General features: G+C 37.0%; 1 protein-coding gene across 4 annotated transcripts in view; it reads left to right on the forward strand.

Annotated features, from left to right (window-relative positions):
- The window catches only part of CTTNBP2 (cortactin binding protein 2), an 87805-nt gene that overhangs the window by 20037 nt on the left and 50776 nt on the right, over positions 1–16992 (forward strand). For all 4 annotated transcript variants that reach the window (XM_087766706.1, XM_087766707.1, XM_087766709.1 and 1 more), the window contains exon 3: positions 14297–14521. In XM_087766706.1, the coding sequence (XP_087622832.1) occupies positions 14297–14521 (225 nt within the window). The remainder of the gene's footprint in view (positions 1–14296; positions 14522–16992) is intronic.

Below are 16992 nucleotides of genomic sequence, written 5' to 3' on the forward strand. Positions count from 1 at the left end.
TGCTAATGTTGACATAGTCACTGTATACCTATAAATGGTCTTTTTCCAGGGTTGTTTGTATAAATATAGTAGGAAATATGAGTTGATTTGGTCTAGATTAAAAAAAAAAAATAACCTTATATCCCCACGTTCCCTTTCTAAAACCAGAAATTCCCCAATGCTTTCTACCATTATGATCATTCTTGAATTTAAGACAGATGGACCTTGCTTGTGAAATTGCCAGATAGGTCATTGTAAAATGCTCTTCTGGAGTCTCTTTCCTCCCAAAGGGCAGAATGCATTTTCTGCCCAAGCTAGTTTGATTTCTAGTCCTGAGCTGTGCATTGTGGAAGGCTATTATTAGTAAACTTGTCTTTCAATTTTAGCCAACAATGATTAAGCACTGAACAATATAGTTTTATTTTAATCTCACGGAAAACATGAACTATTTTCATGATAACTGTCATGTGTACATATTTCTGTACCACTTTTGCAATTCTTTAAGTGTATGTGAAGATCAAAAAATATTTAAAAAACAAAACAACACCTGAGTGTATCATAGCTTGTCATGACAGTATACTACGTAACAACGTTAGGTTTTCGGTGGGTAACCAAGAACGATACTGGAATAACTATGCAAATATGGAGCCTTTCATGCCTGGCTCTGCATTTTCAGTAATGATTTATCTGTTCCTTGGAAAAAAAAAATCAGGTAAATATTAATTAAAATATTTGGAAGGAGAGCTGTAGATGCTCGCAGGCTATAGTTGCCTAATTTGACCTCTCTGCTTCCCAGTGAGTTCTGTCTAGCAAAAGAGCTTCCTTCACTTGGCCAAGGCAGACTTTTGCCTACTGCAGGTTGAGATTTTAGTTAAGAAAATTTGATTTATCTGTTAGAATTTTCATGTCCTTTTTATGTTATTAATTGTCTTCTGCATCTTGTGATGGGGTGATACTTGGTTTTGCAAGTACTCTGTAAGTTACACATTAAAATAGAATTATTACCAACACCATAATTGTCAATTGTGTATGGATAAAGTTTTTATCCTGAGCTACTGCACAAAGTCAACAAGAATTGTACTATAAGAGTTAGTGCTCCTAGAATGAACTTTGGGGTTAGAGGGGAAGAAACCTAGGAGCTATCAGGAAAAAGGGAATGAATCCATATAGTTTAGTTGTTCTCAAATTGAGTAATAGGTAGAAAAATTACATGTATATTAAGTGTAATCTGTCAAAGGAAGCTACACCACCTATAAATTATGAAGATACTTACCTGCAGTAATTGTGCTAAGTTGTTGTGAATTTAAAATGCAATCTGAACTTCTCCTATACATATGAATCCCATGGCTCTCTTGTGCCAAAGAATGGAGCTAAGAGCACACAGAAGGCAGCTTTAGAGGTTTCTGGCAGCCTGTAAGACTGCCTGTTTTGTAGCAGGTGTCTTTGCAAAGTGGTGATTAGGTAGAAGGAAGATTAGAAGATGCTAAACTGTATGTAACAGAAGGTTATTGTTGTAGACAGTATGATGGCAGTTGTTGGCCTTGGTGGCAGAAGTGAACCATGAAATAGAAGTCAGGTAATGCCTTGTTTGCATTGTTATTTTTGCAAGTTGCAGTTTCTTTGCGAAAATTTAATTTTTACTAAATTTTTGGGAGGTAATGATCTGCAGTTTGTGTCCTTGCTCATCTGACCACTGCTTTTGATTTATTGACTTTAATTATGGTTGCACATGCATTTTCTCTGCTCTTAAGTATAGTTTGTCTTTACCTGTCCAATGATTCTGGTTATGATTAAAGATTTTACTTTCTTAATATTAGTTTATTGTAATTTTCTGACCATGGCTGTCAAAAAGTATTATTTCACTATGGCAAGCTATTTAAAATTGATTGCAAGGAAACTATGAAATATGAATAAACCTCAGACAGGTTAGTAGAAGAAATGATTTTTTCAATGCTTAGTTTGGAATCATTTCTTTATCTGTGGTTTATTTAAATTTTTAAAGTAATGCAGCATGCACTTTGGTCACCTAATTGAAAAAGTGGTGTTAGACACAACCTTAAAGAATGTTCAAATTTTGATGCCATCCCCCCCCCCCCATCTTGATCATGGTTTATGTATTGGTGGGGTTTTTTTAAGTTTATATTATGTCAGCTAAATTTATTTTTATAAAATTACTTGGCATGTTTTGATACACTGCTTTATTGCCAAACAATTAAAAAAACTAGCACTATTCCAGTAAGTATCTGTGTGGACCTCCATTTTTGAGAATTGCATGACTGATTACAATGTAAGAGAACAGCTTTTGTTGCATGACAACAAAATGACCAAGCCTGTTTAAGACAGCAAAACCCTAACACTGTACTTTAGGAAATGTTGTGAAATTAAAGGACAGTCTTATACCTTATCCTTGATACTGCCAGAGTCCATCTTGTAATAATTTGGAAATACTGTTTATAGTATTGGTGGGTTGGCTTTATATATAGTATCTTATTTAAAAGATCATTTCAGATGACTATGAAAGTATTTACTTTTCTTATATTCAGTGGATTTTTGTAGTAATAGTTCTGTAAGCATGGATAACTAACAATAAATACTTTTCTTTGCATGATGAAAGGTATCAAGTGACCTGTATCTGGATTTTCCTTCAATTAACACCTTTATTTCTTGCACTTCATTATGAATGGAACCAAGTCTCACCTTTTCCAATAGATGTTGGGGAGGTAGCAGCAGCAGTGCCTGGACTGATTAGCTTTGTTGATCTGAGGTATCCTGGTATTTTTGACACATATAAAGGCCTCTTCTAGAAGCTACTGACAAAATAAGTTTTCAGTAGTGTTACATCACTTCTTGTGGTAGTTATTTGCTATTTGCCAAAGGGAGATATTAAGCACTGAGCAAAGCAAAACTTTTGGTAAACCATATTAAAACAGTCCTGTATATGTGTTGTTTTACTAAGCTTAAGCTTCACTACTCAGGTAAATACTCTTATTCCAGGCTCTCCTAAAATTGGAGACTACAAGTATGAAACTATGAGACTAGTTTTCTAGTATGAAAACTCTATGGTCTTGCATTGCAAACATCCTTTTCACTTTGTCCTTTCCAGCAGTGACTGTTAAACTGCTAATAGTCTCTTTTTGTTTTTCACATGAGATCTGAATATCTTTATTGTTGCCAGGCATGTAACTACTAATTTAGCTGAAAGTATTCTTATTTGGATAATTACTTTACCTTTCCCACTTGATTCCTCCTACTCTTATTTGATCTTTCTGTGTAATCCAGCATACGGTAGTGAGTAGAGATACACACACTATTTGTAAAAATAATAATAAAAAGTTCCAACATCATGTTGATGTAACTGTTTCTTGATTTCTTTGATCTTTATGAATAATACAGCTGTGACTTCATTGTTAGAGTGACTTATTTAAAATGTTTTATCTGTTTGCCATCATTACTCACATTGCTGACAATGAGAAATGTAACTGGGTCATCCTACCTGTATTGTTATGTTAACTGAAGTTTTCCATTTTCAGTTAAGGGAACATACAGAGGATATAATAAACAGTACAGTTAATTTTGATGGTAACGCTAAAGTGAAACTGAATAACACTTCTTTCTTTTGTGTGTCTCTTCATGTTACTGTTGCTGAAGAAAAAATGTATAAGGTTTGTTCTTGGTTCTTCCAAATAAATTATGATGGTAATTTTTAAAAAATAATTATGAATAAGAGAAGAGATTTGATTGGGGTCCTTTTCAAATTCAACACTTGTGAAAATACTCACATAGCAGCAATTACTTTTGTTATGCTAGGGTGTATGTGTTCCCATGCTTTTCTCCATCCCACTCTGTTTTGATACTGTTCTGACTGGTGGATAGGTCTTTCCACCTGCAGTTCGCCCAGAGAGAGGCATCTGTCTTAGAAGCTCTGGCAGTGTACTAGAAATACTTAGCCCTAAGTCTCTTATAAAAGCCAGCATTCGATTTGTACGAATAGATGGAAAATTTGAGAAAACAGAGCACCAGTTTGTGATTGTAGTGAGTTCTCTCTGAAATAACAGAGTAAAATTTCAGGTAGATATTGTGGAAAAACAAGCTGTTATATGACAATTTTAAAATTGGTAACTTTTAAGGAATGGTGTCTGTAAAGAGAGTACTAGCTGGAAAATTGCTTTAAAGTTTTAATAAAGGGCATAAAATCCAAAATAGACAATGTGGATGAGTATTCTGATTACTTTAAAATGTTCTATTCTAGAAATCAAATGTAGTTAAGTCCATTCAGCTTCATCACTAGGGGTAGCAGCAAGAATAAAATTATTCTTGGAGGTAATACAATTACAATTTACCATCCAGTGAATACTGGAAATCACTTGAAAACATTGAATTCTCTCATTATGCTTCAAATAAATCTATGTTGTTAATAGAATAGACTAGGCTATTTCAGTTGGAAGGGACCTACAACAATCACCTAGTCCAACTGCCTGACCAGTTCAGGGCTGACCAAGCTAAAACATGTTATTAAGGGCACTGTCCGAATGCCTCTTAAACACTGACAGGCTTGGAGCATCAACCACCTCCCTAGGAAGCCTGCTCCAGCGTTTGACCAACCTCTCGGTAAAGAAATGCTTCCTAATGTCCAGTCTAAACCTCCCCTGGCACAGCTTTGAACCATTCCCACACCTCCTGTCGCTGGATACCAGGGAGAAGAGCTCAGCACCTCCCTCTCCCCTTCCCCTCCTCAGGAAGCTGTAGAGAGCCATGAGGTCGCCCCTCAGCCTCCTTTTCTCCAAAGTAGACAAACCCAAAGTCCTCAGCCGCTCCTCACAGGACATGCCTTCCAGCCCTTTCACCAGCTTTGTTGCCCTCCTCTGGATGCGTTCCAGGGCCTTCACATCCTCCTTAAATTGTGGGGCCCAGAACTGCACACAGTACTCAAGGTGAGGCTGCACTAATGCTGAATACAGTGGATAATCACCTCCTTTGACGGTCTGGTTATACGGTGTTTGATGCACCCCAGGATGGGGTTTGCCCTCTTGGCTGCCGGGGCACACTGCTGACTCCTGTTGAGCCTGCTGTCGACCGGCACCGCCAGATCCCTTTCTGCAGGGCTGCTCTCCAGCCACTCCTCTCCCAATTTGTACTTGTGCCCAGCATTACTCTGTCCTAGGTGCAGAATCCAGCATTTGGACTTGTTAATTTTCATCCCATTAATCATTGCCCAATGCTCCAATCTATCTAGATCCCTCTGCAAGGCCTCTTCTTCCCCAAGAGAGTCAACAGCACCTCCCAATCTGTTCTCATCAGCAAACGTGCTAATGGTGCATTCAGCTCTTGCATCCAGATCGTTGATGAATGCATTGAACAGAACCAGCCCTAGAATTGAACCCTGAGGAAGGCCACTGATGACCGGCTGCCAGCCAGATGTAGCCCCATTCGCTACAACCCTTTGAGCTTTGCCCTTCAGCCAGTTTTTCACCCAGTGCACCGTGAACCTGCTTATCCCACAGTTGGACAACTTGTCCAGTAGGATGCTATGAGGGACAGTATCAAAAGCCTTAGTAAAATCCAGAAAAACTGGAGGCATCACCGCCTTCCCTTTATCCACGAGGCGGGTGGCCTTATCATAGAAGGATATCAAATTAGTTAAACAGGACTTTCTCTTTGTGAACCCATGTTGACTGTGCCTGATGATTGCATCGTAAACTTGTAATTTGCATACCTTTCCATTAAAATAATTGAAGTTTGGTGATCATGTAATTGCCATGCAGTAATATGGGATGATATTTTAACTGAGGTTTTGAGAGCTTGAAAATTTAAATGCTGTAAATGAAAAAGAAAAACAGATTGATTTAGTTAAAGTTTTTCTGTTATGTCTTTGGTATGTTTTGTCTCTGAGCTGAAGAAGCTTTTTAACTGCTGCTAAGCATGAAGGTTAAAGTGCTGTTTTTTGGTTAGAGGTGAAGTCAGATTTCCTTCAGTACTTCACAAGAATGGCTGACAGATTTCCATGCAAAGAATTATGAGTTGATTTGCATGAATTTGAACTATAAATTTGAACATGCAAAAAAGTCTAGATGACAAATGGTTATTTAAAGTAACTAGAAAGCTTAAGTCTCTTCTATCCATTGAGACTCATTATCAGTATGAAAATCTGTATTATTTTCAGAAATAAATGTCTGGGTGGTTAGATAATCAGAGCATTGAACAGTGATACTTCCTTACAAAATATTGCCCTATAATTTTCAAATGTTTACGCATCAGACAACAAAGCTGTCATAAAATATTTCTAATGTCATCTTTATATGGAACATCTGGATGGCTCTTCTCAATTAAAAACATATGTTGTTTCACAACTCAGGCTTTTTCTCCTTCCTCATTTAGAAACTTAGTCCAAGGCCTGAGTTTCACCTTTTACATCTGTAAGAAGCGAAGAATATTTTATATTGACTGTATTGGTTTTTCTTGTTGGTACTGATCTGTTAGTAACAGATCTTAGCTTTCTAATATGGCCTCTTCATTTTTAAATCTGCAATCTCAAAATAGTGGATTTTCATTACTCTAAGGGAGAAAATTAGTAATGACGAATTGGAAGCATATCTCAGTCTGTGTTGTCTGTACCTCTTTTTTTCATGGAGGTTTTTGTCAGGTACCAGGGAGAAAGAGAAGGAGGTTGTGCTACTTAGCAATATTGGGGTAAGATTAAACTGGTGCTATTAGGTGATATTCTCTTTTTATGGAGTCAGACCCCTAAGGAAATTCAGGCTGGATCATTAACTTGGTTGTATAATTCTTCTTCAGTGCTTTCAGTTATATTGTAAGTCGGGATTATTTAAGTATTAATTAAATGTTTGTTCTCTTATACACCGAGAGATTTGAATTAATTGTTAGGCATGTTGTACTTTTGTTAAGTCTGCTTTTTAGTGCTGAGAAGAGGAAATTGTACAGCTTTTTGCAGACCACTTTAGTATTTGGCTACTTGGCATGAAATAGAGAAAATCTGTTTTGCTCTTGTTTTCATCAACTGCTAGGTAAGATCTGACCTTTTATGCCTTACAATGATGGGTTTGTGTATCTTCTTAAATGGAGGTTACTGAGGATAGCCTTGTAAAACAACATACAGTCTTATATTCAGGGCTTTCTTTTTGCCTTGAAAAATGCTTTTTAAAAGTTTGGATTTAAAGCTATGCGATTCTGAGAGAAAGGGACACTTGGCAAATTACAAATTTTTGGAGAAGTTCTACGGGTTGTTGTGAATGAGAGAATAATGCAACTTTTTGTTGTTACTCATATTTTAATGGTTTATGCTTGGGATAACTTTTCTAGAAAAACTGATTATATCTCCACTCTCATGCAGCATACTTCACTGTAACGACTTTCATTGATATATTTACATGGCTTATGACTGTTATAAGACACTGCTCCAAGATAGATTTGAATACTTTTTAGGAGTATGTGTGCCTTACATTAAAAATTATGAAACTAGTGTAGTTTCTTTTATTAGCACCTCTACCAAAAGATTTGAATTCTTTCATGATCCTGATCAGTCATCTGTAAAGAGCATTTTTTTATAGTATGAAACAATTATATAGGTCTATCAGAACATAATCAACCTTTGTGTTGATTTTGTTTAACTTGCTGATTGCATCCTCCTATTTCTCAATTCTTTCTACTGTTTTCACTCTTTTTGAACTAGCAGCCTGTTATGATCATCAGTCTTTTTCAGAGAATTTCCATTTTTTTCATCCTTAACGTGTACACACAAGTTTTTGTCTGATGATACTTGACACTTAACATGCAAACAGACAGTTTGAATATGTTGGTCAAATATTTTTTCATATAATATCAAGTTATTAAAATCTAACTCACTTGTAGACTTTGCATAGGTATGCACTGTCACAACTGTCACAGTACTGAAGAAAGGAATTTAGGCTGTAGTTAAGATTGTAAGGAGAAATTGGGCATCACACGTTCATCGACAGGAATCATGCTGCAGGATACCACTTCTTCAGCAGTCATTGATGTTTACATTTCTATTTTTAGTTTGTTCTGTAAAACTTTAGATGGAAGTAACATCTCATGATACTTTGAAAACATTCATTTATATCTGCATTAAAAAAAAAAAACCAACCAAAAAAAGCCAACAAAGCCCCCAAACCATATTGTGTAACAAAATTGCTAGCATTCTTTAAAGAGTCATTCTTAATTAATCATAGTAAGAGATCATATCCCCCACCCCAGTATTTTGCAGGTATCTCTGAAAGTACTGCTTTTATTATGAGTATATATTCATCGATAATTCTCTTTTGCTTAAATAAATAGCTCCAGCAAATCATTTCAAGACAGTGTATAATGCCACTGAATAAGATTTATAAATATGTTCTCTTTCAGCCACCTTCCTCTTAATAGACTAAAAAATCTATTACTGTTTCAGTTTTATTTAGAATGAAGGGCTCACCCTTGTCTTTAACATAACACATAAAACAAGCTTTTACTGCCTCCTCTTCTGTGCTGGTTAATTTTAGAAAACTTTTTACCACTCCCTAATACATATGTCAAGAGAAAATATTAGTATGAACCTATCAACATCTGTTGGAACAATTTTAGTATATGTGGAAAAGGAAATTAATCAGAGGAACAAACGCTCTTGAAAGGAAGGAAATTTTGTTTAAGGGTTCTGGGGCAGCTTTAATTCAGTTCCATTGTTCCACAGCAGTGTAGGACACGCAGTCCTATTTTTGATGTTTATCATCAGTTGCTGCATGGAAGACTTGGACTCTCTGAACTCTTAACTTGGCAGGTAAACGAAGAGGAAACTCTGAGATACATTGGGGGAAAAATGCGGTATTAACCTTAAAAATACTGTTGCTTATATGTTCTGTTACTGATTATGTAAGATGATTATGAAAACTCATTTTGGCAAATGTGTGCAACTAATATCAACGTAGATTATTACCAAAAGAAAACTAACAATATAACTTATATTATGTTATTAATTTTTTGGTTTTTGTTACTGAGCTTATCTCTTACTTATATATTAATTGGTCCTATTTGTTTTTCCTTGCTTTTTTGTGCTTTTAGCTTTAAGTCCACAGTAAGATGGATATTATTTGAAGGCCTCCCTGCCCCCTTATGTTCTTGTTTCAATAACAAGGGGGGAAAATTCTAATTAGATTTCATAATTCTCAGTTGGGTCACTGAAAATAGATTTCTTTTTTTCTTCTTCTGAAGTGGTACATAAGAAACAAGTGACTGCAGGCCAGTTCTTATACTGGATTTGCAGCTTTTCCCGTAGCCCATCATGCAGATTCCTCCACTCCTTTTGTTCCTCTCCCTGCACACCCCACTGCCAATCTTCATCTGCCGGTAGATAAATGGGGTGAGTGACTGCAAAGGGTCAGCTTGAGAGATGGAAGTTTCCAGGAGGGAGCTGGCAGATAGATGCATAGACGTGACTTGAATAGTGTGAAAAAAAGTTGGTGTAGGGGTGCACAAGGTGTCTTGCTGTATGTGGTAGGAGACAGGATCCCCGAGGGAGTCATAAAAGAAGCAGTTTATCTTACAGCCTGATCCTCCATATTCTTGTTGGCTGCAGACCTAGGAGAGAAAAGTTGAGAGTAAACCTTCCCCTTGTGTCGTACAGCTGCGTAATCCCTAGGATTGTTCAGTACTGATTTTTTATTTTTGAAAATATTACAGACTAAGAGTTCTGTTTTCTATGTCATAGAAAGTATTTTCATGATCCAAAGCAAGACATAAGACTTGTTCCACCAATAGGTACTTGGTTGGTTTTCCTTCCTCTGAGAGCTCATTTCTGTCATTTGTTACTTGAGAAGATGGCTAGCACCTACAAGATAAAAAAAAAAAAACCAAACAAAAAAACAGTCCTAGAAGAAATCACTAATCATAGAGTAACTTAGGTTGGAAGGCACCTCAAGAGATCGTTCAGTCCAGTCTTCTGCTTATAGCAGGACTAACGTCAAACATGGATCGGGTTGCTGATGGCCTTATCCAATCTAGGTTTGGAAATCTCCCAATGACAGATATTATGTTTTCCCTGGGCAACATGTTCCAGTGCTTATCTGCTCTCTGAGAAGAATTTGTGTCCAACTCAAATTTCCCTCATTAGATCATGGGATGATTGCTACTTGTCCTGTCAGTGTGCAGACCTCTAGCAAGTTTCTCCCTGGTTGTCTCTGTTTCACACCTAAAAGTCCTATTTTTACTTAGCTCGTCCTTGAAGAGAAGCCATGTTGTACCTTTTGATCATCTTTCACTCCTCTCTGAAGATGTTTTCCAGTTCTACTGTATTTTTTTTAGTATAAACATGTAGTCCATCCTTGATCTAACGTGCTATAGACCAGCCTGTCCATAAAGAAACTTCAGGTTTTCATTCTTTTTAAGTAGTAATTGCACTCTTATTTTAGTCTCCTTGTTTAATGTTTCAGATCCTGTGTAAGGATTTAAAAGCTCTGTATAAATGTGATGTTCTTATTGGACTGAATTAAAAAGCTGTTGTAAATAAGTTTAAGCTTTTACTCTATTGCAGAAGTAAATTTCATGAATTAGCTATTTAAAGGGTTTTTTTTCTTTGTTTTTAGATATTTTCTCTTGATTTGTGTGGGCTTACTGTCAGTTTTCATTAGCAGTTACCCGTTGGAGGATTTAGCCTAAATCTTAAGTCATAATTTTGTGTGCTACTGGCACAGGCTGCAAAAAGTATCATTTCCCATGGACATCTTTTTATACCTTTAAATACTTTCAATCTCAGTTCTTCCATTAAAAGGCTAGTTGCTGTGCAAATTGGTATGTGCAGAAAAATCAAGCTGATGATGTATAAATTCATACAGCATTTTTCACAATGCAGAAGGCCTGATTGCCTCCTATAGTGGGTGCATATTCTGTCTGGTTTTGAAAATTTTCAGTTTGAAAATGAATTCAGTTAATTATTCACAAATCAACATTTAAAATGTTGTTTTCGGTATATATTGCTGTGCAACTGCAGTTAATATATGAAACACTGCTAATGCTGTTTTATTTAGCACAGCCACCAAATTATGCAGAGACTATTCCAAAGCATTAATTATCTGTATGACATTAGACTGTACATTCCCCAGATAATGAGTGCCATAAAAAACAGATATCTTGATATTGCTACTAGTTCTTATGACTTGAAATTCAGTGCTGAAAGATGATGTAAGAGAGAAAATTTTCTGATTCTAGTATTTCTATTTCTCTCATCTGATGTGCTTTAGTGAAGTGCAGAGGGACAGAAGTATTATTTAGCGGCTGGAGGAATCATGTTAAAAAACCCAAGCCTAGCTTGTCTTTCTGCCACTTTGTGCCTCAGTTTTAGGGAAATACTCATTGTTTCCTTTCTACCAAGCTTCTGCTTTATCTTTTATTCTGGTGTCTTCGTTTGAAAACATGCATCCTCATCCCATCATTTTATTTTATATTTGTAGTACTTGTATAGGAACATGGAAACATTTGTTCTAATATTTTGCATGTAGCTCCCTTTTGAGTTGGAAGCATCCTGAGATGACTTTGCTGTTTATGGTTTGAGAGTCGCCAGTCTGTTTTACCCTGTGCTTGAGGGTATACAGTTACGGCTTCAGCCCTACAGGGTCTGTCATCCCAAACCATGCGCTGTTCAAGACCTATTGGTTTTTTCACTGTCTTTAGCTTTCAGATTTTCCTGTAGCCACTTTAATTCTTAATGTCAGCAGATTCTTTTGATTTTCATTCAGGTGGAGCTCATCCCTTCTATATAGTTTCATCTTTTCCTTAGTTAATGAATCCCAACACCCAGTCCCGTTACTATTTTGGCAGGTGCACACTGAGCCTTTGCCTTGCTTGCTCTATTATTTGCTATGCATGTTAGAGCACATTTCAAACAATACATTCATATTGCATACATACAGTATGTGCCAAGTGGACAGCCTAGTCATAGGTCATAGAAAAAACTGGAAAATACACATTATTTCACTGGTTGTCTACCTGTGTTTCCTTAAAGGCATGAATGGTTGCCTTTGCCCCTGAGATCAGTTAATCTACTTGGCTGCTCTTTTTGCTGTTGGTCTCTGGATTTAAGGATGGAGGCTCTGGTGGTCTTTTTTTTTTATTATTTACAGCTGAGCTGCTACATCAGTGTTTTTTCCTTTACTTTGGTGGCTTGCTTCCTTTAGATCAACTAAGTGGCTTTTACACTGCTGTTAATTTATATATGGATTGTGCCTCCATCTCCATTTAGATTCTTAACCTACTTGGGTTTGTCATCTTGCTTATCACTTTAATCCATTTAGGGTCAGGTTTTTGGTTTTGTTTCCTTTACAAGAACGTTGAATTCCTAAGCCGCATACTGTCCTGTGACTTCAGTATATAGAACCAGGAGCTACAAATATAGCTTCTCCCCACCTGACTTTGTAATATTACCTTTGGAACTGGCTATATTATTTTATTTTATTTTAAAATCTAAGTTAAAAATAAAAGGATTAAAATATTAGACTAATTAGGGGTTATTTGCAAGGCAATTTATAAAAAATAACTAGGTTCTATCACCTTATTTTTGCCTCTTCAACCAATCACTACCTGACTTTGTAAGCCTAGCTAGACTTTAAGTCTGAATGAACTCTGTAAGCTTTTTCTGAAGTTATGCCCCAAAGGCCTGTTTTTTAAATAAATATTTTCAAGTTCTATTTATACTGTCAAATTGAAAAATAAACTAAAAGTATTTCAAGCATCAGAATATGTAGGCACGCTTATTTCTGTTGCGGTCAAATTCTCTTTTACTTTTTAATTTCCCACAACATTTCAATTTTGTAGACAATATATAGGAAAAAGTTGGGCATTCACTAAGGCATGTTATTTGTAGTTAGTCTCTGGAGAGTTTTTTTAACATAGTTCTTATGTTCTTTGGTTTCTCATGCCCTGAAATGTGTTTTACCTTTCACGGCCTTTTCATATGTTACAATTTTAACTTCAAGCTTTCAAATGATCTACTAACCCGTTTGGTAACCATTAGGTCTGTTCCTCCTCTTTTGTATCTCAGAATTGGCTTATTTTTGCTCTTTTTTGCTTATTCTTCAAAACTGAATTTGAACCAAATCACAGATAAATGTTTTATCTATTTTTGGAGGGATTTGTCTTTCTGATGGTGTTTCTCTGCACTGTGGGGTTTTTTTCTGATTTTTTGAGACATACTTCTTTAAAGAGCTGCTCTGGTGACTGTTTTAATTTTTAGGGTAACAAGCCTTCACTTTCTTCCAAAATTTGTGCTATAATGGTTTGGCTGTCTTCCTTCTGCTTTCTGTTATATGTGCAAGCACAAAACCACCACAACAAGATTTTAGAAATCATTGGATTTTTCTGGTGGGTTTTTTTTGGTGGCTTTTTTTTTGTTTGGTTTTGGTTTGGTTGGTTGGGGGGGGCTTTTTCGTTTGGTTTTCTTCTGCTCCTGCCCCCCCAAATTAGATGGGTCTTAAGCCTGAGATTTTGGAACAATATTTTCTATGAAGACTGTTAGAAGTCAGTACTTATCTCTGGCCTTCCTGTGTACTGTGTATTAAATGTATAAAAATACCTTCTCTGAAACTGATCTTGTTTTCATGTTGGGCTGAAGAACCAAACATTTGTCAAGCAAAACTACCTCTGATCTTTATTGTGTAATATTTTTTGTTATGACAATAAAGTGTTGTACCGTAGTCTGGAAATATAATTATGTTTTAAAATAATGGTATGGAGAAACATATGATCATGAAGTTCTTCCTGAACAGAGATATGAAAAGTGCCTTAATTTCAGAAAAGCCTTGGTGGTATTTTTGCTCTCTGCTTGTCTGCTATTACTTATGAAAATGTATGTGTAAACATATCGTCCATTTTTTTATTTGAAAAATACTTATTTTGCTACTGCAGTAAACACACAAAGCATGTTTTCATATCTTTTACTGGCATCATTTTAATACGCAGAAATAGAAAACTTTATTTTAGAATAGTTTTTCTTCCCTTTCCTTTCTGTGTATCAGCCAATTTACAAGATGTTATTTTTATGATACTTCTGAAACTGCTCCAAATTGATATTTCTGTATTGAATTGAGAAGGTGAAGGGTTTTTTTTATGTAGTGAATTGTATTGACTATAATGAAATCTGTGTGCAATGTATCTGACTATTTCTTTTAGAGATTGTAAACGAATACCTAAAGAAAATATTTTAAAAACATTAATAAGTTACATAACTTTCGCTGTGGTTTAGTTCTCTTCTGTGTGTGGATGTACTCCAAAGAATGCATTTAGTTTTATTTCTTTGTCTGTTTGGTTTTTTTGTTAGGCTCGGCGCAAAGACGTTTTTATCCAGGAGCGATATGGAAGATTTAATCTAAGTGACCCATTTCTGGCTCTTCAGAGAGACTTTGAGGCAGGTGCTGGTGATAAAGAAAAGAAGCCAATATGCATGAACCCTCTGTCCATTTTAGAAGCTGTTATGGCTCACTGCAGGAAAATGCAAGAAAGAATGTCAGCTCAGTTGGCTGCTGCTGAAAACAGACAAAAGAAGGTATCCTGCTACCAACTTTTTTTTCCTTTCCCTCTTCTCATTTGTTCTTTCATGCCACTTTTTAAATTTGTATCTTTGTGTAACTTGGTTATCATTACAAGTGTTAAAATGTTATCACTTAATTGTCATATACAGTGAGGTGCTGATTTTCTGATGATATTTTGTGTGCACACCTCATTCGTTCCATGAATTTAGCTCTACTTATGGAACGAATGAAATATAACTGGTACAAGTCAATGCAGTATGTAAGTGGATAGCTCAGAGTGAGCTGAGAAAGCATCATCACAATATATTTTTAAACCAACACCACTGAAGCCTAGAGGAGCTACTGTTATTTTTGTTCTAACCTAAATAGCATAAAATAAATAATTTATTTGCATTTTATATTAGGTGTCTCTGTTTCATAAATCAGTAAAAATAAATTACAATTCTAAAATATACTTTTTTGCATATTTAGAACATTTGCTGTAAAAAGAAAATTATTTCGGAACAAGTATGTTGCACAAAAAGTCTCATATTGAAGATGAAACAATGTCATTTTGAAAGTGAATCATTGGTTGGTTTCACATATTTCACAAGTGTGTAAGCCATACGTTCCTAAAGCATAGCTAAATATGAATATGTTGGGGAGGGGTTTCTAAGAGAAAGAGGGGAACAGTAATATAATAGACTAATCTAAACCAGGTATTTTTGAATAATTAGAAAAGAAACGCTTGCTACACATTGAATCATCTTCGCTGGGTATAAGATGGATAGAATGTCTTCAGCAGCTGTGAAATAGCTTTTTGGTGACAGTTTTATATTGATGTTTAAAAAAAGAAAACAGACAATGCTAAGACAATTGACATAAAACTGATTTTAGTAGTAATTGCTCTTTGGGAAATAATATGCACGCAAAAGTACTAGAAGTATGCTGGAAATACATGCTTAAATTAAATTAGCAAACCTTTTCTTGTTATCTTAGCTCTGCTGTTTAGTTTAGTTTAAGCAACCCCATTCTGTTAAGACTTCAGAAAAACACATACCGCATTCAAAAAAATGAATAATACTAGACTGTATGTATGATATGTAAGTCAAAACAGTGTAATGAGCTATGTAGTGAACTGTTACTTGTACTTGCCTAGCACTTCTTTTTGAGGACTCTTAAATGTTAATTTTGTTTTTGAAATGCTTTGTAAGTAAGATGAGATATTGGGGAAGGGATTGTCTCAGCATCGAAAAGAGCGAGTAAGCTTCCTTATTCTGACTGCGGAATGATATTGGGAGAGACCCTGGCACATCTGCCTGGCCAATTGGATCAGTTTCTTGTTTCAGTGCATGGCCATAAGTCTCTTCTTGTACCTAAATTCTTCATCTATCTCTGGCTTTTAGTATATGGACAGATACATGCATGTAAGATGGCTTACATATTTACTGAGGGAGCTGGCAGAGGAGCTTGCCAAGCCACTCTCCATCATTTATCAGCAGTCCTGGTCAACCGGGGAGGTCCCAGATGACTGGAAGTTAGCAAATGTGACACCCCTCTACAAGAAGGATCGGAGGAGGATCTGGGGAACTACAGGCCTGTCAACCTGACCTCAGTGCCAGGGAAGGTCATGGAGCAGATCATCTTGAATGCCATTACGTGGCACGTGTGGGACAACTTGGGAATCAGGCCCAGCCAGCACGGGATCATGAAAGGGAGGTCCTGCTTCACCAACCTGGTCTTCTTCTATGACAAGGTGACCCGCTTAGTGGATGAGGGGAAGGCTGTGGATGTTGTCTACTTGGACTTTAGTAAGGGTTTTGACACTGTCTCCCACAGCATTCTCCTGGAGAAGCTGGCTGCTCACGGCTTGGATAAGTGCACTCTCTGCTGGGTTAAAAACTGGCTGGATGGCCAAGCCCAGAGAATGGTGGTGAATGGAGTCAAATCCAGTTGGCAGCCAGTCACAAGCGGTGTCCCCCAGGGCTCAGTACTGGGGCTGGTCCTGTTCAACATCTTCATTGATGATCTGGATGAGGGGATTGAGTGCACCCTCAGTAAGTTTGCAGATGACACCAAGTTGGGTGGAAGTGTCGATCTGCTGGAGGGTAGGAAGGCCCTGCAGGGAGACCTGGACAGGCTGGATTGTTGGGCCAGGGCCAACTGTATGAGATTCAATAAGGCCAAGTGCCGGGTCCTGCACTTTGGTCACAACAATCCCATGCAACGCTACAGGCTGGGGGAGGAGTGGCTGGAGAGTTACCTGGCTGAAAAGGACCTGGGGGTGTTGGTTGACAGCCGCCTGAACATGAGCCAGCAGTGTGCTCAGGTGGCCAAGAGGGCCAATGGCATCCTGGCCTGTATCAAGAATAGTGTGGCCAGCAGGACCAGGGAGGTGATAGTGCCCCTGTACTCAGCATTGGTGAGGCCGCGCCTCGAGTACTGTGTTCAGTTTTGGGCCCCTCACTACAAGAAGGACATCGAGGTGCTGGAGTGTGTCCAAAGA

This window comes from Nipponia nippon, unplaced genomic scaffold (genome assembly GCF_047370975.1).
Source record: "Nipponia nippon isolate SJK-2023a ecotype South Korea unplaced genomic scaffold, ASM4737097v1 scaffold_3, whole genome shotgun sequence".
Lineage (NCBI taxonomy): Eukaryota > Metazoa > Chordata > Aves > Pelecaniformes > Threskiornithidae > Nipponia > Nipponia nippon.